This window comes from Megachile rotundata, chromosome 16 (assembly GCF_050947335.1).
Source record: "Megachile rotundata isolate GNS110a chromosome 16, iyMegRotu1, whole genome shotgun sequence".
Classification (NCBI taxonomy): domain Eukaryota; kingdom Metazoa; phylum Arthropoda; class Insecta; order Hymenoptera; family Megachilidae; genus Megachile; species Megachile rotundata.
Genome location: NC_134998.1, coordinates 11,867,217 through 11,893,177, shown reverse-complemented (window position 1 = coordinate 11,893,177; position 25,961 = coordinate 11,867,217). Strand labels below are relative to the sequence as shown.

At 36.1% G+C, this 25,961-nt stretch overlaps 4 protein-coding genes across 18 annotated transcripts in view; 3 read left to right on the top strand and 1 right to left on the bottom strand.

The window, feature by feature from the left end:
* Positions 1-25,961, bottom strand: part of LOC100875458 (trace amine-associated receptor 1) — a 43,964-nt gene that overhangs the window by 17,720 nt on the left and 283 nt on the right. For 2 of the 8 annotated variants that reach the window (XM_012289954.2, XM_076541605.1), the window contains exons 2-3: positions 11,279-17,124; positions 8,316-8,441 (exon numbers count right to left, since the gene is read on the bottom strand). In XM_012289954.2, the coding sequence (XP_012145344.1) occupies positions 8,316-8,441; positions 11,279-11,611 (459 nt within the window). In that variant the 5' untranslated portion in view covers positions 11,612-17,124. The remainder of the gene's footprint in view (positions 1-8,315; positions 8,442-11,278; positions 17,125-25,961) is intronic. The other 6 variants (XM_076541606.1, XM_012289955.2, XM_012289951.2 and 3 more) reach the window with 5 other exon arrangements.
* On the top strand, positions 5,931-7,750 carry LOC105663054 (uncharacterized). Its single transcript, XM_012289939.2, has 2 exons — positions 5,931-6,350; positions 6,406-7,750. Exons 1-2 carry the CDS (start codon positions 6,015-6,017, stop codon positions 6,958-6,960), a joined length of 891 nt encoding a protein of 296 aa, XP_012145329.1. The 5' UTR covers positions 5,931-6,014; the 3' UTR covers positions 6,961-7,750.
* Positions 17,282-18,199, top strand: LOC105663055 (uncharacterized). Its single transcript, XM_076541607.1, has 3 exons — positions 17,282-17,469; positions 17,668-17,953; positions 18,027-18,199. The coding sequence occupies exons 1-3, from the start codon at positions 17,412-17,414 to the stop codon at positions 18,028-18,030; spliced, it is 348 nt and encodes a 115-aa protein (XP_076397722.1). The 5' UTR covers positions 17,282-17,411; the 3' UTR covers positions 18,031-18,199.
* On the top strand, positions 18,465-25,838 carry LOC100875347 (uncharacterized). 8 transcript variants are annotated; one of them, XM_012289944.2, is made up of 16 exons: positions 18,465-18,606; positions 18,911-19,187; positions 19,399-19,514; positions 20,067-20,182; positions 20,246-20,351; positions 20,419-20,617; positions 20,698-20,937; positions 21,024-21,268; positions 21,353-21,481; positions 21,602-21,704; positions 21,790-22,705; positions 22,913-23,278; positions 23,352-23,489; positions 23,551-23,742; positions 23,810-23,955; positions 24,108-25,838. In XM_012289944.2, the coding sequence occupies exons 3-16, from the start codon at positions 19,446-19,448 to the stop codon at positions 24,215-24,217; spliced, it is 3,075 nt and encodes a 1,024-aa protein (XP_012145334.2). In that variant the 5' UTR covers positions 18,465-18,606; positions 18,911-19,187; positions 19,399-19,445; the 3' UTR covers positions 24,218-25,838. The 8 variants fall into 8 exon arrangements, 6 of the variants coding, with proteins under 6 accessions (XP_012145334.2, XP_076397716.1, XP_076397713.1 ...); XM_076541601.1 differs by having other exon boundaries at positions 19,270-19,514; positions 23,554-23,742; XM_076541598.1 differs by having other exon boundaries at positions 19,270-19,514.

Below are 25,961 nucleotides of genomic sequence, written 5' to 3'. Positions count from 1 at the left end.
GCCCGCGTCCAGGCAACGGAGACAGCTACGCTTTTGACTATGTATGAAAAGAAAACAAGCGCGGCATGTTTGGCGCCACTTCCTTTGTATAACGTTGCGAGGGAATCATCTTCCGTGAAGAAAGAAATCCTTTACGTTGCGATTAAAAGATAAAGAGCGCCCCTTTTCAACCGTTGGATTTTTTCGACACTTTGTTTCGCTATTGTGTTTCTGCAGTTTTTAACTTGCAGTTCTCGAATTATGGAATTTCGAAGTGTCATGATTAAATTCTGTGGAATAGCGCTGATTTGAGGTGAAATGTTCAAATTCTTAAAATCTCATGATCCCACGTAGTTAAAATGAAATTTGACTATTTAAATATTATTACTTTGCCTTAATAGGAATACGTATAATTGTGCCTCATCGAAGAAATTACTTGGTCATTGTAATTTTCTGAAGCAAATAGACGACGGCGATAATTATGATGAGAATCACTTCAAGTATTGATTAAGAGTCTCTCAATTCGCTCGATTTTAAAGAGTTGAGAAATCGAACGTACCTTAACTATTCATAACAGTTTCAGTTTTAACTTAAAAAATATCTATACTGCAACTTCTGTTTCAATTTACTAGTTATTATTACTGTTATATCACCAGATGCACATATACAGGGTGTCTCACAATCAGTATGTGTCCCTGAAATGGTTAGGTGATATGATTCTGAATAATATTTCCCTTTGCGAAAATGGGATTGGAAGCTTCGTTTTTGAGTTATTAAGGAAAAACACTGGACCAATCAGAGCGCGGCGCGAGCGCAGACGCGAGTGCGCAGCTTCGAGTCTAGCGTCTGCGCATGCGCAATCCTCGTGCTGTGATTGGTCCGGTGTTTTTCCTTAATAATTCAAAAACGAAGCTTCCAATCCCATTTTCGCAAAGGGAAATTTTGTTCAGAATTAGTTACCCCATGGACCTACACTAGTTATGAGACACCCTGTATAGCAAGAGTGTTAAAATAAACATTCTACAAAGTTGCTACTGTCACGAATCCAGATATACCGTAGAGATAGAAAGTAAGTACGAAAGTAAATATGACAGAAAGCAGCTAAGAATTGAAGAAAATTTCCCAAGAACCGTATCCATAAAACATTACGCCCAGGCGATCTCTTGTTATGTATTCGAGTGAACTTAACGAATTCCGCTGGAATTAACTCCGCAAACGAGTTAACGAATCCGGCAATTCAGTTTGAAAAGCTAATAAACGCCGCTACGGTGCCTAGAGAATTGCTATGAAATTTGAACGAAGTAGCTGCGTAGATTAAAGGGGAAGCAGACAACGGGTAACCACCGGAAGGCACTCGAATAAAAATTGAAATGATATCCTATCTAATGGAACGGATCGAACAGTCGCTAATCCGTTGCGAATAAATAATCGACACGATTGCCTGCTGGAACGTAACGATCATCCTGTGTCTCCAGTGTGTACACACCCTCCACCCGAACACGATACGTTTCCCTAGGGAAACGAGCTATATAACGTGCGGCAACATCATTCGCGTGTAAACGTTTACTCGATAAAAGTTTATAAGCCATTCAGTATAAATCATAGCTTTATGATGTGGGAAAATCGGAGTTTAGGGAATGGAGGGATTTAGGGGTTATGGGTGCGTGAGAGGTTGGGGATTTTCGAATTTTGGAGGTGGGGATTTGGGGATTTGGGGATTTGGGGGACTTGGAGATTTGGAGATTTAGAGATTGAGAATTTAGGGAGGTGGGGATTTAGAAAGTTGGAGATTTAAGGAGATGGAGATTTAGAGATTGAGCGCTTAGGAAGTTGGGGATTTAGGAAGCTGAGGATTTAGCAAGTTGGGGATTTACGAAGTTGGGGACTTAGGAAGCTGGAAATTTAGCAAGTTGGGAATTTAGGAAGCTGAGGAGTTAGGAAGCTGGGGATTTAGTAAGTTGGGGATTTACGAAGTTGGGGACTTAGGAAGCTGGGGATTTAGCAAGTTGGGGACTTACGAAGTTGGGGATTTAGGAAGGTGGAGATTTAGCAAGTTGGGGATTTAGGAAGTTGGGGATTTAGGAAGTTGGGGATTTAGGAAGTTGGAGATTTAGGGAGGTGAAGATTTAGAGATTGGGGATTCAGGAAGCTGGGGATTTAGGAAGTTGGGGACTTAGGAAGTTGGGGATTTGGTGACCTGTAAAAACCCAGAACCCTAGTAATCTAGTAACCTAGTAAACTATAAACCTAGAAATCTACATACTCAAATATCTAAAAATTTATCCTCTCTCAACTTCTCAAATCACCAACACGCACATTGCATCCAACAGAACAAAAAATAATAAAAAAAAAAAAACCAATAAAAGCACTGAATAAAAAAAAAGTTCCCCAAACAACAGTAGCACTAGTCCATCCTTCAATGGCATGCAGGGTTACCAGAAGCAAGCGAATCGCGTTGGTTCAGACAAAGAACTGTTTGGAATCCCAACTGACAGAATGTCAGGGCGGTTAAACATTGTTCACCGTGGGATGGAAAAATGTTTTTATTTAAATGCTCTGTACACCAGCTCAAAACGTTTATCGATCGATTCTCCGCTCGCTCACGCCTCGGGCGCTGCTCTTTATATCAACCCCCTATACGGCCTTTTGTCTTTTGCTTCTACATCCGATTGTCAATATTCATTCACGACCGAGATAATTCCAGAAGACTATTCGCACACACGCGTCATCCTTGAACAGCTGTTATAGTGACAATAATAATTTTACGTTATTGGTTTTCGAGTTTCATCGTCTACCGAACCTGCAGACGCATCGATTTTAGTGACTTTGAAATATGTTGTCAAGAATAATGTTCTGAACGACTTTTCTTTATATGCGACATTGTCGTTTGCGTTTACTTTTGGAGATAATCGGACTTGGGTTCAATTAGCATTCTCTGCTGTTACATATCTACTGTACTGTGGTTTTTCAACGAACACTCTTGATATATGGCACTCTATATTTCACAGTGACATTCTACCATGATGTAGAGTGTACATTGTAGACGATGCATCATAAGTGACGTCAACTATTCGCATTTGACTGAGTTATACGACACACGACTGATAACGGCCATATATTGAACACTCGTGTTCTGCCGTATTAGAGTATGATTCCATACACAGAATATTAAAAGAGACTTGAAGGTTCAAAATGACCTTGATATCAAGGTCACCGAAATCGATGAGAAATCACACGGATTACAGATTATCTAGAACGAGATCTTTTGTTCTCCAAACTACGACACCGATGTTGTCTTATAACGAGACGCTTCCCTTCGGGTATACCGAGTGCCGATGGCTTCTTGAGTTGTCACGAACTTCGGCGAAGTTGCGAGGCCCTTTTTGATAAAAACCACTTACTTCGTCTTCACTCGGGTCTCTTGGAACTCTGCCTGGACCGCTCGAGTACACTGCGAAACAATGAGTGGCGAACTTGCGATTGCATCGAGGTTGACATTAACTCGGCCTGTCCCTTGTGTGTCGTGAAAAATAATCGAAAGGGAACCTTGTTATGCGGCTGGAATTTTGTGAACACGAGGTTGGCTACGGTGGAGAGAAAATACTCAATGCTATTTGGTTTAGTTGGGGGAGAAATTGGAAATTTTGAGAATTGGAGTTTTGGAGATTTAGAGCTGCGGTGAGTTGGAGGTTTGGGGATTTGGGGATTTGGAAATTTAGGGACTTGGAGATTTAGAGATTTGGGGATTTAGGGATTTGGAGATTTGGAGATTTGGGGATTTGGAAATTTAGGGACTTGGAGATTTAGAGATTTGGTGATTTGGAGGTTTGGGGATTTAAGGATTTGGAGATTTGGGGATTTGGAGATTTAGGGACTTGGTGATTTAGTGATTTGGAGGTTTGGGGATTTTGGGATTTGGAAATTTAGAGATAGGAATTTGGAGATTTAGGGACTTGGAGATTTAGTGATTTGGAGGTTTGGGGATTTGGGGATTTGGAAATTTAGGGACTTGGAGATTTAGAGATTTGGTGATTTGGAGGTTTGGGGATTTAAGGATTTGGAGATTTGGGGATTTGGAGATTTAGGGACTTGGTGATTTAGTGATTTGGAGGTTTGGGGATTTTGGGATTTGGAAATTTAGAGATAGGGATTTGGAGATTTAGGGACTTGGAGATTTAGTGATTTGGGGATTTGGAAATTTAGGGACTTGGAGATTTAGTGATTTGGAGGTTTGGGGATTTAGGGATTTGGGCATTTAGAGATAGGGATTTGGAGATTTAGAGACTTGGACATTTAGTGATTTGTAGGTTTGGAGATTTGGGGATTTGGAGGTTTGGAGATTTAGAGATTTAGAGATCTAGGAGTTTATGAGCTACACAGATCTGAGGGTTAGCGAGAATGGAGAGTCGTAACCATTTGAGAGATACATGTATTTAGGGATATGGCAATTTGGAGATATAGAGATTTGAGTATATAATGCTTTAGTACATAGGAATCCATAAATACAAGGATTCGAGCCTGTGTATCGACATTCAGAGATATAGAGATTTAGAGATTTGCGATGTAGAGATTTAGAGCTATACAGATTCAGGGACACAGATTTAAGTCCATAGATTTAGGCCATCGAAGATTTAGAGATGCACCCTCTCTATGTTGACACCCAGCTAAATTCGAGAACATATCTATAAAAATTTCCAATTTGAAAATGTAGGAACCCCATAAAAAATTCACTTAAACCGAGTCGGAAACCACTTGAATGGTTATTGGCCAGCGGCACATTCCCAATGTGCCGGTCCTGGGAGGTGTCGCATCTGCCTAACTGCCATATTATGCTGCACCATTGGGAGTCGGTTGAATGCATGATTAGAAGATTATCCGATCACAAATCGCATAGTACACATTGTCCGAGCCAGCTGTAAGATATATCAACTGTATTTTACAGATTGCCGCGATAATTTTGCCAATGTCTATATAGGTATATTTACCACGTACTTATGATAAGTACATATCGGCTACGTACACGCAATTGTTAAACGGTTCGACGCTGTCGTATACACAGGGGCTCGCTCGCATTGATCGCATGCAAGCATTGCCCCCACCTAAACCTCTCACACCGACGAGATACATAAGATGGTCGAATTCCGAGGGGACGAAACGAAGGCGTGAAAAAGAATCGGAACTCTGTTTAAAGCGCAAACCTCTCTTAAAAAAGCTGAATCATGCACCTTCGCTGTACCTTCTGTTACCAACCGAAATATAAATAGGTGGCCGCTCGTCGCGACCCGCATTTACTCCGATCACGCGGTATCGCGTGCCCGATCGGCTGCGTTTATCATACGTTTCAATCATATATTGTACCAGCCATTTTGTGTATTTTTACGCACTGACATTTTTTTAAATTTATTTCAAAATTTGTTATAATTATTAAGCAAGAATTGCAATAACTTTTTTAATTATTCTTGTTACTTTTTTTTTATATTGATCACTTGATAATTTACTTTGATTTTAATGTCTGTCATAACAAGGTATGTTGTAATTGGCAGACATTTTGTTTTACTTATTTCGGTCCAACAAAATGGCCGACGATATTCGACATCTTGATCTGCAACTTTGTTTCCAATTTTTATTTATAGTCAGTTTTTGAACAATGGATGTCTACATTCTTTGCGAGGTTATAAAGGTCATGCTTTATTACATAATCATATAAGATACCTGAAGTTTTTTAAGTACAGCTAATATTTAACGACAGTTAGCAAAATCACGAAAGTCGCAAAAAGTATAATGGCAGAAGTTCGTGTGCTCGCGAGAGCTCGGTAAAAAACGTGGCAACACCGCGAGCGAATGCTCGTTCTTCCCCCACTGCTGTTGGATTCAAGCGCAGAGTATTCTTCCGCCAGCTCGGTGATCGTTCGGCTCGGGAGCCGAACATACCCGAATGCTCTAAGAATGCTCGCTCGGCTTATGCAAACGTCGAAAGAAGAGCCGTAGTTACGGTTTAACGTTCGTCAGCCGTTTATCTTTGTTTCGTCGGAATTATGGAGTGGGACAATGCCATGTGCCTGCAGTTGATCGAGTTTTACCGGGAACACGAGTGCCTGTGGGACCCCGGGAACGGCAGCTACAAGAGCAACAACAAGAAAGACGAGGCCTGGAGGGAGATCGGGAAAAAGATGAATTGCGAAGTAAGGGAAGTGCGGAAGAAAATGGATTCGATCCTCGCGTCTTATCGACGGGAACGGCAGAAGAGCCTGTTCTCGAAGAGCGGGAGATACGGCCCGTACAAATCGAAGTGGTTCGCGTACAAGAACATGCAGTTTTTGCTGGACAAATATAGGCCGAGGTCGACGATCAAGGCCACCATGTCGAACACGGTAATCTTAATGAAAATAGATTAAACGAATCGAACTGAAATTTCTGTGTCCGTAGATAGAAGTGAGCGATTCGAGGAAGACGGACGACACCAACGATACCGATGCCGAGAACTCGGAGGGAAACGAGCAAGAAACATTTTCGCGTCGGGAGGAATTCAAACCTCCCCTCCAGCGGAAGCAATGCAAACGGAAATACGAGTCTCGCCGAGTTCAGGACCCCTACAAGAGAAGAATAGTCGAGAATGTCAGGGACGAGAGCACGGTCTTCGGGGAGCATGTGGCGATGAAGCACAGAAAGTACAGCTCGTACGCGAAGAGCACCGTGGAGCATTTGATCGCCAATATATTGTACGAGGCCGACATGGGCAAGTACGACGATCCCCTCTCGATACCGACGCCATCTTTGCAGTCCAAATCACCCCCGTCGTCATCGCCAACGATACACTATCCTCAATCACCGTCGACGTCCGCGTCGAACATCAAACCGATTCTCCTAACGCAGTCACCTCAAGTTCAAACCACCTCCAAAGCGCATATAGCTCAATCTTCGAACGACGACTCGTTGACGCTTCTCATAAACAATTTCTCAGAAGACGACTCGAAAAATTAGGGTTTCGGATGATTAGGAAAATTCTTTGTGTGGAAAGGTAGCGGGCTACCTTACCCACCGCGCAGGCAGTACCTACTTCTGTGATTCCCCTTAGGGTGCGTTTCGAACGAGCTATTCATCGTCGGAAACTCGAGGGTAGAAAAGAATAATGAATTTCGCTGAAGTGGAAGAGCAATCTGTTTAGTGCGAATGCACCCTAAGGCAGGCGCTTAAGTAAATCGTAACGATGTACAGGTGAAAAAGAGTCTGTTATAGAAATACACTTATAAATTCTGTAAATATACTGAATAAATGTATATGTAATTTATAAGTACGGATATAAAATTTGTAAGTGTAGATATGTGTGTAGATATAAAATTTAAGGATGCACATTTATAAGTATAGATATGTACATACATATAAACATACACATGTACATACATATGCATACACATGTATATACATATGCATATACACGTGTACATACATATAAATATACACATGTGCATATATATGCATATACACATGTGCATACATATGTACATACACATGTGCATACATATAAATATACATATGTAGATACATATGCATATACACATGTGCATACATATACATGTACACATGTGCATGCATATAAATATACATATGTACATACATGTGCATATACACATGTGCAATGTAGACTTCCGTTCAGATGACACATTATAAATTCCACAATTCCGTGGACAGCCATTTTAAACATCACGTGACCCCAGTCATATTGGATCTAGAGATCTCGTTCGGAAATAAATTGTGGTTTACGGAATTGAAACTAGTGTACGATTAAATTTATTCAACCAGAACTTACAATTTACACACTTGTAAAATAACTGAGAATTGATTCTATGTTTACGAAGCTCAGGAATTAGGGCTTAAGGAGTAAAGAGATAGGTAAATAGCGATCAGATTAGCATCGAGAAATAACGGTGCAACTACTGTCAAGCAGGAAGAAATACCGGGAAAGGTACCGACTGCAGGAAGCAGAGCCGCAAATTCCTCGCGGTAATAATTTCCTCGGCGTGGCCTGAACAGGCTGCTGACATTTCCCGCTCATTTTTCTTCTATTTCCGGTAGGATATTCCTAAAGATATAGAAGATGTTATGCTGCTACTTGCAGTTCCGAACTTATGTTACTAAATACTTCTCGTGTAAAAAGGAAGTTATGTCACTAGTCCTTGACACGCTCGGGGACAATGAAACTTGATACTGGGTACAGAAATTTGAAACTTGACAGGGAAAACTGGAACTTGAGACTCTTGTTACAAAAACCCTGATTGTGCGCTACCGTTCTTTCATGCTCGAACTACATAGCATGCATATGTTTTAGATGTGATTACCTGTATTTGACAGACAACTTCACCGTAAGGCCAACACCCATACACAGCTGGTAGAAAGCCGAATGGCGTGACCAGCAGACCGATAGCGAAGTCGTTGCTTGCCAGACTCGTCAGTAAATATCTTGGCTGCAATAAAGTTGAAGAGAACCTGTTGATCGTTTAGATTATATTCTTGGTGTGCTATCAGTTATAGAATTTTCAAGTTTCTCTTTACCCGAAAAGCATCTGCTTATTGAAATCCACTGTTTACGCGTCTGATAAGTTGTGTCACAATGTGGATCTGTTCGTGTGCCAACTTACCAGATGCGCCGAACACCGCGATAAATATACAATTATATTAATTTAGGAGATTAATCGTGAGAATAGAATAGACTTGGCAGACTAAAGTTTACAGGGCTAATGGAATCCATTTTACCTTCTCTTCAAATTGATGATATATATTTAGATTATAAATGGAAACGGTGAAGAGAAAAATTACTTCGCAAATATGTAGTTATTTCCTGGGTATTATGAACTGTCTGCGAAACCGCCTCCAATTTTCAATCATCCCTGTTTTCCTCCCTGCGCTACCCAAGATTCAGCCATGTTTCCGGTTGGACTCTAACGTTCAATTAGTGAGGTTATTAGCTGTTTACGTTCTTCCGGTTAGAAGATCGATTTACTTTAAATCTGCGGTCTGGCAGACCCATAGTTACATTTCCTGGCGAGCTAAACTGTTATCCCTCTGCAAAAATTGCCACCATACTACTAACTTATTTCGCCCGCTATTAACTATTCAAATTGTCCAAATATTTAAATTGTTCAATGTCCAAATTATGCACATTCTGCCTGTTCCTCTTCGAATTTAATCTAGATCGAACAGGTTTTCGCGAAAAGAAGATTAGTGTACCTATTCTAACTTCCATTTCTTTTTCCCGTTCACGGTCATATTTATCTTCCGAGTGTCCACGGGGAGCCTCGAGGAGGCGGACCATACAGAGCTGCAAAGAAGTCGCCTAAGACGATAGAGGGACAAGAGGGATACTTATTTTCTCCCTTCGCCATACGATGACATAGTACAGTAAAACTTCGATATTTCCTCCCACATAAATCCTCGGTCGGGAACGCCCCTCGCTCACATATATCACGCACACGCGCTGGAATTACTCGGAGACATAGAGAACAAGCGTCTACTGTCTTCGGCCTACTAAGCACCAGCCACTTTCAGCCTACTGCATCACCGAGCCTCTCAACGCTGCCGCACTCACCACTCAACGTGAAGTGATTTCAAAATACCATTTCGGCCATTACCGTGCCATATAGAGAAGTTGCTTCGACGTCACAGCTCGGATGCTACCTAGAATCGCTGTATCTAGGACTTTTATCTGAGGGATGCTCAACCTTATTAGAAATAAGAATGAAGCATTCAGTAGTCTGCGTTTTGAGAACTAATTGGTTCAACTTGCTGTTAGAGGAAGACTGAAGCAGTCCGCATTGGACTGCTGTCCCTGATGTAGGGACAATGTTATCCGTTAGTCAAGTTCATCATAGCAATAGTATATGTGGCTGACCATATCCAAGATCGAATACTTTTATCCGAGGGATGCTCAACCTTATTGGAAATAAGAATGAACTGCATTGACAGCCGATTCAGTAGTCTGCGTTTTGAGAACTAATTGGTTCAACTTGCTGTTAGAGGAAGACTGAAGCAGTCCACATTGCAGGGACAATGTTATCCGTCAGTCAACATCGTCATAGCAATAGTGTGGTTGACCATATTCAAGATTAACCAGTCCCCATAATGCACCGTCAACCCTACCGAAGGGTGGAGCGTCCCCCGAAGAGCAGAAAGTGGCAGAGGCGTCAAAAGCCGTGAACCCTCGCGTGACCTCCACGCCTGTCCGTGTGAGATTAACTGTAAGCCACGCATTGGCGACCCCACTCCCTATGACCTAGCTGGAAACGTTTTGCCCGTAACTTTGTACAGTTTCCAGGCCAAACAGCTAAGTGGGTCGCTATCCGAAAGGGACAGTCCACTCTTCTGATAATCCTTAAGAGAAGGCTTTTTCAGACAGCCCTAGAAAGATTACCCAAGGGAGTTGAAGGTGGGTGTAAAGTTTGGACAGGGATGAAGAGTCGCTTTAGACCACCACATATCGACCTAGGACAGTCCGCCAGACTGCGCAATGTGAGACCCTTTTTGGAGGGATTTTCATAACGGCTACATGACATCCCATCTGGACGATGGGTGACAGGACACAGATACAGCATCTGGCGACCGGGATTAAGGGGAGTCCGCGTAACTCTATGGTACTGAAAATGCATCTCTCACATGCTAGAAATTTCTGGACGATCCTTTTCGGTAATTGCTAAAGTTAAGGGCTGTAATTGTGGGTGATCCATTACGGCACTCGGTGCGAGCCACCGAAGTACCGCAAATAATTAGAACTACCTTCTGGAACATGGTCTGTATGTGTCATAGTACTTCATATAGTCTCTATAGTGGCTCGATTTTGCTTCTGTATCGGAAAGTGCTGGTAAGATTAAATTGATGGCGGATTAAATTTTTATGTCAGCTTAATTTTGTAAGAAGATTAGGATGTTTACGAGGCCGTTAAGTGTCGTCCTGAAATTTATATTACCTGACAGGCTGACTATTGTAGGTCAGGTGTTCATCACCGGGTGACACTCATGTGTTTCATGTGACACTTATAGCAGGCTCAGAAGCGTATACATTTCTAGGCTAGCTTTATAGTATTTGTATAGGTTAGGTGTTCATCACCGGGTGACACTCATGTGTCTCATGTGACACTTATAGCAGGCTCAGGAGTTTATACATTTTTAAACTAAGTTTATAGTATTTGTGACTCAGATAGTACTCTTAGACAAGTTACATATTCAAGTATTTTCAAAGAAACTTGTTAGAACTCAGAGCTTTAAATGAATCCATGACCTAGGGTCCATAAAATGTTAAATGTACTAACCTGTGCATGAATATATTTGCTGTACCGTTTGCTGTTGATGACGCATATAACTAACAGATTCGTACAAAGAATACCGAGGCTAAGTAGAAGAATTAGAGCGGCCCGTAGTAACTCAGCGGGTCCTGGCACGGTCCAAGTGGGCTCGGACGTGTCCCTTTGCCAGCAGCTACTGTTGCTTAATGCGGGTGGAAGCAAAATCGTCTGTTTGTGTTCCATTTCTTCTCGACTCGAGTGTCCGTTCTGAAGAAACGTGTCTGATCTCCTACCCCAGACGAGACGCTCGTGTCTCGCGCGAGGTTGAGCTGATACACGTGATTCCCGGCAGGATCTCATCTTCGTCGTACTGTCAGCCCGGCCGGGCTCGATTGACGACCATTTAAAACAGCCGCAAGTTTCATCGTTGCTAATCGAGCGACTCTGTATTGTCGGTTATGAGATGCGTCTGATGGTACGCACCCTCGTACTCGTTTAAACTCATAAATTGGTGATTCGGTGCTGAGTTTTGGTTGAATACTATCTTTCAGTGGTGCGTGGTGTCAAGGCACGGTTCATTGGGTTGATATATCTGTAACATGGAATAAAATACAGGTAGGTAGTTGGACACTTTAGGGCAAGAAGACTTTGAGATCTGGAGGTCTGACTCTGGAGTTAGGATAGGTAGAGACTCTATCTAGAGTCTAGATAGGTTTAAGGAAGTCTGAAGATGATTGACGGTTTGCAAATTTTTGGAGATTGAAGTCTAAGGATACAAGAACCTAATATCGGCCCTGAATAATATTAGCAGCGGTACTATCCTATCTCAGTAACATCGCCACATCATCAGCTCTGACCCCAGATAGGTCTAAGGAAGTCTGAAGATGACTTAGGTGGTTTGCAAATTTTTGGAGATTGAAATTTGTGGTCTTAGGATAAAGGAACCTAAGAACTTAGAGATCTGAATATATCTGACCCAGAATACCCTGGTACCTATCATAAATATCTCAGTAATTACCATCCCAGCCAAAAATTTGCAATAAAAAGCTCCTGGAAATTATTTTGAATAGACGTACGATATATTGAATGAAAAATGGTTCGTTCAAAGTTGAGGTCGAAGAGCCAGGGTAAATAGGTAAAAGGAAGCCGCATATAAAGGCATTAAGTAAAAAGGGAATACTTACGCAGAAGAATATATGTCAAGGGAATCCAAGCAGTAGGATAATGTTATTTTTGTCGATGAGAGGAAATTTATGTTGAAAGAGTTAAAGTCTAAAGTAAATTTACAACCAACTGTAAAACTCGCAGGCGGATCGATAATAGTATGGGGTGAATTTCGCCCACGAAGTGGATGAATTATTATTTATCGACGACGTCCTAGATAAAAATAGGTACTTAACTGTCCTGATGAATAATTTAACGAAAAAGTGATGTCAAGATAGATGCTGGCGCGAGGTATAAATTTTATGACGGTTGAACACGTGTCGTGAAGGAAATTTTATCACCAAAATTATTTTTATTAGGAACTTCTTATGATATCTACGTGTTGATGTTAGCTAAAGACGATTAATAATAGTTTTTAATATTTCAGTGTATTTATGTAAATATACAATAACTTTAAAAGTCTCTCCATCCTCTTTTAACAGTCTCTCGTTATATTGCAATCCAAGTAGTAAAACTCTTGGTGTCAATAATGCAGTAACTTCGCTAAAAGTTTTCTCTCTTGATATTGCTGTAATTTCCATGTAAATGAGGCAGTATAATGAGAGTCCATAACTTACAATTTTTCATGGAATTAGGCTGACATGAAGATATTAAAATGTCATGTCACAAATGTTTTATGAGTCGTATATTCAGAGATATTTAATCTTTCGTTTAATAAAATACTTATGAAGAAAGTTATTGTAGAGGGTCAATCTGAAGAAGTTAGGTTATGGAGGGTGAAAGTTATCTCAAGGTCATACCTCCCTAAACTATTATGACTCTTATGTGCGAAACTTTATTTATACTCGTTGTACTTAAAATTTATAAATAAATTATATGTAACATGTTTCAAATTTTTTTTCCAGCCTTCTCTAAATTGTTTTATTTTTTTTTTTAAACAAATTTTTATTCACTGTTTACATCTAGATATAACTAATTTTTGAAATGTGATAAATAAAATTTAATTCAATATGATATAAGTACTGGTATTAAGTAAAGTACCGAATTAGCGTTAAAGTGACAAATTTTAAACTTCATACAGCGAACGCTGAAATTTATTTAATCGCCCGAGGTAAAACGTGCGGTACAGCGTAACTGAATATACCAGTTCGTTTCATCTTTTATTTACTTTTAATTTAAAAGTCAATGTTCATAAAAAGCCGGCAGCGTAAAATCACGTCCATTAAAGAGATGCCTTCTACAAAAAGTTACAAGTGCAGATACGTACCTCTCATAAAGATGACCGCAACTAGTTAAACTTAATTTCATATGCCTCCAAAAATCACTGCGATACAAATTTAAAATCACCTAAAGTTTCACTTACACTTCACTTAAAAACTTTGCCTAAAGTTTCTGCCGCTCAGAGCACATGTGCGGAAAGTAATTTTAATTAACCGAAGTTAAACACATTTTAAACGAACGGTAATGTTTTGCATCGATGACCGAAATTGTCATGTCTCGTTTGAAGTCGTTGAACAAAGTTGAAACGAGGAGTACAAGGTGAAACAGAAGAACGTCGCGACGACGCGAAGGCTGACGGTACACTGACTACCCGCCCAAACTCCCAACGAGCGAGCACTCGAGAGAGAGAACACCCATTCTCCCATTCCGATCCATTTTCCCCTACTGCACCAACACGCTCCACCGTGCCAAAACCCACCCACCCACGCGATTCCCTTCGACCATCTCCTCGGCCCTAGCTTTTACTGATCGAAACTGAACGATCCACTTCGCTAACGATCGAGGATCGCGCCACATGCGTATGTATTTACTTATGCTTATCAAAATGAAACCGCCACTGTGGTCAGGGTGGTCGGAGTTGATGAACAAGTGGTAGCGGCTACCACCTGCTGATGGTACTCCACCTCTATTCAGTATCTACTTCTGTTTTTCACGATAGAATTACGTTTCACGATAGATTTCACAAATGAAGCACTCTTGTTGGCCTCTATGCCTATTTGCATCACATGGACACCTTTGGAACCAACAATTCACTTCCAGCCTATGTGGCCATTCACGATTTTCGTAACTAATGTGTATTTACATATTCAGTATTCGTTCTGCATTGATCATCTTTCGTTTACCCGCTTCCTATTAATGAATGCGGCTTCGTTCATTATACCGTACGTTTTTACCGCCATTAGCGTTGGCGAACGCGGAACTTGCCGAGCCTCGTTAAGCACTTTCGCATTTTGCGAAATTTATATGAATCAAGTGTAATTACTGAGTTACCGAATTTACATAACGAAATTCATCGTTATAGGTTTTATTCGATCAAAGTTTCTAACTCTTGTTCTTCAGTTGCAAAAACTAGAAGTTGTACGGGTAGATGTTGAGTTAGGATAAACAAGCAGATAGTATCCCAGTTTTCTATTCCGTGTCTAATTGCTTCTCTGATTATTTACCTAGCTTAAACCCACCCTTGACGAAATTGGGGTAGAAACTCTGAGTGGTCATATGGTGCACTATACATGGTACAAGTGGACAAACTTCAAGAACTTCCTCATATTTGAACACTGGGTCTTGATAGTAGGATTCATCCTAAGTGGAAATTCTCAGGACAAGAATTAATTTAACACAGGGTTATTTGTATCTTGTCCTTATAGTTCAAAAGGGTAGTTCATCTTCAAGGAATATAAGTAGGCCCAGAAATACCACCTTGGATTTGTAGGACCCCCTATTCTGAAAGGTAGGAGTGAACGCCATCTACAAAGGCTCCATCTCCTTATAATTCCCCTGGGACATAAAGTCCTTACATGATCACTAATATTCAAATGGTATCAATCAGTTTTGGACATTAGACATCATTCCATGAAATGGTGCTGTCTTAAACAGCATCACTTTCCAATTATACAGCTGGGTATTTATAACTTTGATCATTGTACTTAAGCCTATATTATAATAGGCTGAATTGATAATAATAATGTATTATTTGCTGGAGAAATTTGCCTCCTTGAATAGACAGCTGCCCATTTTCATGAGTGACCTGTTTTTCTTCCACAATCAGTCACACCATTCTGCTCAGATGAATAGGCTATTGTGTATTGTATCTTTATACTCTCCTGAAATACTTCTTCAACTCGTTTATTAATGCATCCCTTACAGACTTAAAACACTTCAGTGTAAACAAATTTTATTTGTTTAAATTCACTTCTGCATTTTTTTGGAAAATTGTTTTGCATGTCTGACTTATACTGTCATATGAAGACAGTTATATCTTACAGTACTTGCTTTTTAATTGTACTTTCTATATAACTTTATTATTGCTTATAATTACAAAAATTTTATATCTGAACCAGACTCTTTCAACTTCTTTGCAGGCACTGCATTTTCTTCAGGAATGAAAGTAATATCTCTTCCTCACAGAGCTTCTGTTCAGGTTGCTAACACAGAATAATTAATATATGATTAACATACTATTTCATATCACTTTCAGATGATACTGTGCTGCATAATTTTATCAGCACTTGATTTAATAATAATGTCTTATGTCGATAAATCTTCAAATATCTCCTTTGAACTTTTTCTATCTTCTGTACACCATAATTAATCATCTTCTTAATAACAATTTAATCTTCCTTCATGAATAACTTCACTTTACACTTTCTGAATTGTGAACTACAACTTTATTTTCTTTGAAAATACATGAAGTACATGAGGTACTTTGAAAGTATAGTATTGTAAGAAATTTGTCCTTGTCTACATTAATAACTGTCAGATTTTTAACAAATTAATCATTACAATACCATCTTTCACCAGATTACATTTAGTATTACTAACATTTATAGTTAGAACTATTTTACATATTGTTTACCTTGTGTTCACTATTACTAAACCACTAATGTTTATGCATTTATGATTTGCTAAAACCTGGAGGCTACAAATAAATTATTAAATAGATAAACTATGGATCTAGACAGATTACATGATACAGTGCTTCATGATCATTGAGGTATAATGAATGAATAAATAATCGCAGCCTATTACGTACACCACTATATTATTATGGCTCTATATTTTATCAATTATTTTCCTGTTTCCTTTTTCTAACTGGTATCCTCAATCATCATCATATGCATGTACTGTATTATATAAATCAGGTACAACCTTTCGTTGCACAATATAAACTTATTGCTTATGTTTTAAGAGTCGCTGTATATACAATAAATATAATTACAATAAATACAACAGGTATAATATACAATAAATATACATATACATAGTCTTAACAATTATTCAATGTGACACCCTACTATTCTATATTTCACTTTTCAATATTTTACTTTCCTAATCTTTGGTTCTTTAATCCGTTTTTCTCTTTTTAGTGAATATAACTTAATTACTTATTTTATATTATGAACCTGTTTGAATTATCAAATTTAACTATAAATCTTCTGCTTATCATTTCTTATCTTCATGCCACGTGTCTTAGGTTTATAGCCTATTGCTTACAGATGTTTCCTCGACGAACAACTCTTCTTTCGCTTTTAATAAATTATAAAACTCAAAATACAAAAGTAATGAAATATATACCTGAGAACTGCATTAAAATTTCCTTAGCATAAGAAGCAATAAAATTGTAAGAAAGTGTTCCGCTTATCTGCATATCCAAGATGGCACCACCGCCCAGGCATACCAACGTGGTACTTCACCCCATTTTTAATTTCAAACTGCAACATAATATAAAACGTTCACTTTGATGATTTTATCAAAAATATCATTTTTATCCAAATTTATTTAATTTAAAAATAATTACAATTTAGTCATTAAGTTAAATAAAAGGTATTACAATTTTTTATTTAACAAAACAATAGAAGATCTATAATTTTATTAAATTTTACATTCCTTTAAACATCAACAGTATCTGTAATCGAAGAAATTTATAATGTACAACAAAGATGTATTCAAATAAAATTACTGTCAAAAAATTCAAATCTTTATGATTTAGTTAACAAGGATGTCCTGTTGCAGAAGAAAAGATGAATGTGAACAATATTTTGATAATATTTGTTGTGGTTAGTTTTTCAAAATAAAATTTATTTATTGATGCTTTAAATGTTTTAATAAAATTTTGATATGTTTAAAAAAAAATTTAATTAATGATCTAAAAAATTAATTTAATAAAGTATTTTATTTGACAGAATTGTGCTGTACGATAATAAATAAAAAATATTATTTATGATATAAGATTGATAATTTAATTTTTAATACAGGCAATACTGATGACACAAAGAAACGTCTGACCTTCAGTCCTGCAGTCCACGTGTGTCTTTGTCGAAATAACGAAAAATGCTACACCTCCACCGACTGTAGTAGTCTCGTATCCAGTAATTCTGCTATGAGTTTAGAACCCTGTCAATGCGCGGAAGAAATAATGTGGAACTGTAATACTCCACCTAAACCAGGTTGCAAATGGTTTAATAATTTTTCCGAGTTACGTCGACAGTGGAGTAATCATGCTCGTCGACAAAATTGCAGGTGCTGCAATTGCAAACTGCGGTAAGTAAATTAAAAAATTTTGAAAAATTAGTTTTAAGTAAACTGTTTTTTTATGATAAGCATCGTCTTTTAGCTAATCAGGTGATAATTCTGGTTAAACTGTTAATATAACAAAAGTGGAAAATGTTCGAGCTTAGGGGAACAGTATGAGGACATCCTGAAGCATCTTTTTCGATGCAAGAAGAGATTTATCAAAAAATATGACCTAGTTTAAATAAATTCTTAAATAATCGAATCCAAAAATAGCCACGAAATTTTATTTCCCTGAAGTGTCTTGAAAATCAAATACTCCCCTGGTTAGATAAACGTGAAAAGTATTTTACAGTTCTTAATATTAAAAAAAATTTGAGTATTAAATTTAAACATATTTATCTAATATTAAATAGTAAAATAAATATCTAATATTAAATTAAATACTGAATCTGATAAACTGTCTAACCATGTAAATTAAGGATTGAAATGTACACAATACATTAGAAAATAATAGGAACACAAAAGGTCAATAATTCGAAGAAATTATTACATAATCATCAAAAGTTGCAAGTGTTAACATCCATGAACGACAGTGTATATATATTCCAGTGCGCATAGTGTTAAGAAATGTAGATTGGACACGTGCAATGTGTATACGATATAACAATTTTTCCTTCTATGTAAGTATCATACATAACATTTAAAATAAGGATAATCTCGAAAATATTTCTCGTAATATTAAATAAAATTACGATAGCGCATAAAATAAAATTATGTTCCATGCGCATGGATAATTACTAATTGCCCAACATTATAGCTGGCATATGTTTGTTACATTGCATGCAATCGTGTACAGATAAAACTTTTAATTATAAGTACTTTATGATTCATAATATCGTCTGAGATAATTAAAGCGTTTGTACCCGTTCTTTTGATATTACACAAAATTTCAAATTGGCTTGCAATAGTTATTGGCATTTTCAGAGGCGTGGTATTTCTTCCATGCACTGTATGTGAACGGTACACTCGCTGATACACGTGCACTTCGGAATAGTGTTACACCTACACGAGTGAACAAACGTGAATCGTAACCTGAAAACGAAGCTTATAACATACAATTAAAGTTAAATAATAATTTAATATCAACAGTGATCCATAAAATTTTATTAAAATTATATTTCATTAGAATTATTATTCGGTTCAAGTTCGCCGACCGCTGTTCACGCTCATCGACTTGTTCACGTTCTTATGTTTGTGAAGGGTAACGAATACAGACTTCATATTTTACATAATCTATAAGCGTATAAATGTTTAATATGTTTTGACACGAAATCAAATTTTAGGTTGTGTATTGACCAACGTGTATGCACAAAAATTCGTGTGTTAAACATAACCTCAAATGAACGCGTGGTTGTTTGGACCAAATGTGTTGAGCACTTTGTTTATGCTACTTTTTAATATTTTAATTACAGGCCGGTGCTACGGAATAAAGTTTAAACATAATATATAAAATTGTGTCATGGAAACAGAATTTTTAAATTTTCATGATGAGGGTCACTTTTCAGATTTCTCATTATCTTTGGAACAGGTAACTAACTTGTCAATTTTTTATATTTTTATTATAGATACTCAGTCCTGTATTTTATCTGGAATTCTATTTTCAAAATATTAACCTTCGTTCCTGTTATATTTGCCAATTACAACTGGTAACGATAGATGCTTTTATAACTTTTGTTAATCATTTTATAGTCGTTATTTGAATATAACATATGTCGACATAAATGCCTTGTATATATTTGTATCATAATAATTTAATATAAGCAATATGTATCTGCTCCTTTGTCCCCTTTCTAATTTATTCAAATAACTTTCTTTTAACTCATTTACTATTATCCTGTTGAACTGATAGATTCAACTATGTCAAATTAAATTTTGTCATACATACGTGTGTCTATGTAAATGTATTTATATTATTCTTGGTTGTGGAATAATTTTTCATCTTCAAAATAAACTATGATCAATAATAAAGTATCAAATATAAGAATGTTCATTCCATGATTGTTTCAAGTTCCAATTAATTTCAATGAAACATTTAATATATTTTATATAAGTACTTTTAAATTATATTGTTTGGTACTAGAATTTAGTGGAAAAACCTCAGGACTTGCTAATGCACATGGTTGAAAATGATTTTGATTACATGGAAACACATCTTGACATTACAAATTCTGATGGCTTATGGAATAATCAACATGAGTAAGTAGAACTGTTTGTATCAAACTTTGAAATTGAGATGTATCATATATTATGTGATTTTAGATGCAATGACAGTGCAGGTGAAACATCTATCTGTAAACTTGATAGCATCAAGGAAGACTTTGCAAAAGTCCTTACAGATTGGCAGGAACATATTGGTTACTTACAGGTTTTTATTAATCTTAGTCTGAAATGTTTAAGGTTTTTACAGTCATGTTAACTAGATTTTTTCTTAGACCTCGGATATGGATGAATATATGGATATTATAGGATTCAATATCAATGCTACAGATAAGAAAAATTTCTGTACTTCAGAAAATGTACTTCAAGATGAGTTAATACATAGTATAGAATCTGATTTTCTTGTGATGAAAGAAGAGGACTTTGAAAAAGAATCGCTTCAATCTTCTCACAGTATATTGGATGTTGAAAACGGTAATAACAAAACAGGATTTTTTAATACTAGTTAGGTTTTATAGAATTTGCAACAAATAAAAATTTATACAATCCAATAGGTGACTTTACAGAGAGTGATAACAAGAAACCAGAGGTAGAAACTGAATCATTATTAAAGGAACCTAAATATTTAAAAAGTCAGAATAAGGTAAAAAAGAATGCAGCTAAATATAAGAATGTAGGAATTGACATTAATACAACACAAAAGAAGAAAAGGAAAGAGAAACAATTACAGTACAATAAAGATACACATAATAGTAATGGGAAAAGTGAAAAATCTCGTGTAAATCAATTGCCGGGTATATTTATATATATTTTACTTAACGAAATTTAAAGGCACATAAACATCTGATTCAGATGGTAATAACCCCTTCTTTCACTTCAGTTTTGCAAGCTGGTGATGTTAAAAGTTTACTAGAACAATTTGAAGCTTCTGAAAATACGCTTTACCCGTCATCCAGCGTTAATGCAGAATGTGACCAAGAGGTGATACAGGCAAAATCTAAGGAAACTCAACAGTATACAAAACAGTCGCCATCTTTCACTACGAAGAAGTCATTGTCACGAATGTCGAATTTGCATAAAAATATCAGGAATGCTCTACCTAAAGAAATGGTCGAAAAAATAAAGGTAATTATTTGAACATTTCATTCAATAAAGAAGTAGTATGCAGAATAAAATCACAGTAAAATTGATGATATTACGTGATGTTAGACATCTGCACATAAAAAAGGGATTTCAATAATATCAACAATACCTAATGCACAAAGTAATGGTCGCAGCAATGGCACACGTATGCAAGATGCTGCTGTGACTCTTTTTCGAAACAAGCTTTTAAAAGTAGTTGAGTATACAAATCAAAATAATACTTATGTCCTCCTAAAGGATGCAGAATGCACATGAATAACTTCGAACTGTTTAAATTAAGAAAACTATTAAACAATGATTGTTGTATTTTCTTAGGTGACAAATGACACTAAAAGTAAATCTATTAATGGTGGATTAATCCAGCTGGATCATGATTATTGCAGTACAAATTCCTCCATTAGTAGTTCAGATAATAACAGTGAGTATGAAAGTCGATGTAGTGATAGTGAAAATGTGATTCCAATGAAGGTGATAGTCAGCAGTTTTATTTTATTGTTACACAGAGTACGAGAAACAATCATTTTCTTCGCATTTGAATAAAAATGTGACAAAAAGTAAAGAGTGTTTAACTGAAAACAGTTTGAAGAAAGATAGTGGTTTGGAATCAGGTGAAGTAAGTGACAATAGTGAAGAACAATCAATGGTTACAGTAGTTAATGGTGTCCAAAGTAATGAATCTACAAAACAGCTACCAAATAAAGTAAAAGACTGTCAGAAAGAAACATTACCAAAACAAGGGAATTATCAACAACACAGTGATATTTCAACTAACACATCAAACTTTGTTGTTAATAAAGTTCAAAGTAAATCTGCAAATATTCCAAAACATGAAATGAAAATTCAATCAGCTCTAGCAACAAGTATTTTGCAATTACAACAAGGTGTCTTAAACAAAACGGAATCTTTAACAACGGGTAATCAGAGAGTAAAACAAATGGTTTCTGTGTTAAAAAGGCCATTAAATGTTCAGCAGTCACCAGTCTTAACAACTACTCCTAACGAAAGTGTTGTAACTACCACAAATAGCTTAAATAATGAAGTACAAAATATTATTGTTCAAACCAATGAGAACACATTTGTACAAGAGAATAACAAGAAACCACCCCGCAAAAAATTAAATCTGGCAGAATACAGAAGTAGAAGAGAACAGAATCGTAGCGATAATAGTAGAACAAATTCACCAGTGTCGCCTATGACATTAGTATATATTCATCATGCTTCTACCACAACAGAACCTATTAAAGATGATCCCGACAACTTGATCTGGTCAGAAAGAGAAATTGTATCGCTTTTGAAACCAAAAGCGGAAGTAGACGAAAAAAAAGTTCTTCCAAAACCACCCACTTGTGATGTAGGAATTCAAACTTACGAAACAGTATTTGAATTTCCTCGGAATTCTGTAATTGCTATTGATGAAAGGTGAGGAACATAGGTAAAAGTACAAAGAAACTTTTAGAAGTGTTGGATATTTGTTGTCACAAACACGAAGATTAATAAAAATGTCAGCACTATCTGTTTTTTTTTTGATACCCTACAATGTTAGCCCGAAATTTGTTTTCACATATGACTTTAGACATATAAAGCTGACTATATTAAGGACGTTTATTATTGTTTCATGATTTTCAGGGAAATGCCAACGCGAGATAAAACTCCACAACCTTGTAAGAAGCAGAGAATTAGCTCTAGCTCAAGCCGATCTAGATCAAGAAGTAATAGTAAAAGCAAAAGTAGAAGTAGAAGCAGAAGTAGCAGTAATCGAAGTAGATCTTACAAACGTAATAATACACGTCATCGAAGGATAAGTCATCGTCGTAGCTCAGTTAGTTCAAGCAGTAGTTGGTCATCACGTTCACGTTCACGTTCACGATCACGTTCACGCTCACGTTCAAACACAAGATCTTCTCTCAGCTCAGAGTCAAGGTACTCACGGTCACGTTCTAGATTGTCTAGATCAAGATCTCGATCATCATCCCGATATTCTAGTTGTTCTAGGTATATACTTATTATATAGGTACACATTATAAACGCACGTGTTCAGATACGTATTCATGAGACACATTTACAGGTCCTCGTCTCGTTCGAATTTCGGGAGAAATAGATGGTCAAGAAGGAAAAGACGACAAAGTAAAAAGTATCATAGAAGTTATGACAGGGATAGCCAACATTCGTCAAGCAGCTATCGCGATTATGGAGATTGGAGAAGGTATATATAATATATTTATTATGCTTACGCTAGAAGTTCAACCTGTGGCTATTTATTTTAGTAGGTCATCATCAAGCTCTTATCGAAGACCATATGATACTTGGTACGATCGAGAAAAGCAAAGACAAGTAGAAGAGAGAAGAGTAATTTACGTTGGACGTTTGGATGAAGGAATCACTAAAGCCGATTTGCGTAGAAGATTTGAAGTTTTTGGTCCTGTAGTAGATATTAGCGTACATTTCCGTGAACACGGGTAAATATCCTCATTATATGTGTATCTGTTTGAGTGCAATGTACAAAGTTTCTACTTCTTCTTTTAGTGATAATTATGGCTTTGTAACATTTGCTTACAAAAATGATGCATATGAAGCTGTAGAACATGGTAACGATAATCCAAGTTTACCTAGATACGATTTATGTTTCGGGGGTCGTAGAGCATTTTGTAAAGTAAAATACGCTGATCTTGGTAAGGATACATTTATATAATTTATTTATGAACTTAATGCGTGTTGTACAAAATATATATAATAGAAAAATGTCTTCTGCTTGTCTAAACAAGTTTAGACTTTTTAGTAAAGACTTTTACAAGTAATATTATAGATATATTATCTTTGACAGATGGCATGGCCAGCGATTCATTTAGCAATGAACTACAAGGTAATGAAGACAACACATTCGACCTGTTACTAAAAGAAGCAAAAGCAAAATTACGTAAAAGGAAAGTTTGACATATGTACTACTTATTAGTTATAAAGGTAATTTAATAAAATTAATGTATATGTCGCAGTCGATAATATTCAAAGGAAAAGCTGGTGGAATGGTATGTACCAGTATACTTGATGTCTTAGAAATGTTGTACACCATACGAATTGCAAATTTTGTATACCAAATTAAATTGCATTTTTTTTTTTTTAAATCTACAGTTTCGTTTTCAAAGCATACACGATTAAAAATGAGGTGTTCAACTTCTGTTGTGAAAAGACAATTTATTTTTGTATGGAGAATTTGCAGGTGTTATAGGCTGCAACTTTCTACAGACATCTTTTGTATACTAAACTGCATAGTACTTTCCACAAATAGAAATATAGTAAAAGTTACATAATTGTTATACAATATAATACTGAAATTTTACAATATGCCATTCGAAAGATAGGTATGATTTGATAGATAGATATTTTCCAAATTACCTAGAAATATCAATGCTGTAAAAGATATTTTGCTTCAATTTATTACATTATTTTCAGTTATAGTGAAAGTATTAAAGTTTAATTTATAAAAAAGTCTGGTTAGTTAAGAATATATAATAGATTTATTTTGAAGATTTCCTTCATTTTTATAAATAATTTATTGAAACTCATACAATATTAGTTATAAACAGATGAACATGTGAGGTTCGATTGAGTTCAAGGAACACAGTATAATTTCAATGTGTTTTAACCCAGAAAATATGAATTACCATTATAATATGTAAAGCTTGCATATAAAAGTAAATGTATTTTTGTCACTTTTAAAGATGCTGGAAACTAATTATAATATAATGTATTGCAAATTATATTTAAGAGCATACGTATTATACATAGCTCGTACGTATGTATGCATGCAAAATTATATAACAACCAGAATGAAGTAACAATATATCTATTCTAAGACCCAGTTAACACATTATTTACTATATTTTTTTTTTAAACGATATATTTGTATTTGATCTTGAACACATCTATTATCTTCTATCCAGCAATTCTATTTTGAATTGAAACTCGTTATTTAATTATATATGGCATTTCATATAAATTCTTAAATGTATTATCATTTTTTATTTTTAAATAAAAACCATAAATTAACAACACTTTTTACTAATTGTATTTTAATCAATTTTGATTTCGATAAATTGAGCAAACATTTATATTAAAATGTATGTTAACATAGAAATTATAAATGTATACATATTTTAATGTTTTCATAGGAATGAATATTTTATGAATTTTAAAGGTAAACAGTAAAAGTGTATTGTGTTATTTTAATTAAATTTATATTATATTTTATGCTTAACTTAAGAATCCTAAATAATAAATTTAACAATTTTATAAGTATGCTAGCAGTACGGGCAATGATTAATTAACACAAAAGGGTTAAAAATTGATAACAATGAAATTGAAACTTCACAGTTCCTACCACATAAAAAAAGCAATATTTGCTTATTATTTCTAAGCAATGAAAAATATAACTTTTCTTCAACAAAATGTCAATTATTATTTTTAATTGTGTATTTTGTACTGATTCTTATTATGTATTTGATTTAATCATGTCAACAAATACATATAATTATGTCAATTAATTACGATAATCGAATTGTTTTTATGTTATTTAATCTTACCACAAATTCCCTGAAATTTTTTTATGACGGAAAGAAGCTCTTCAATAAATTACATTAACAATTATATTATCTATCAATTAACAGTTGCCTTAAAAAAA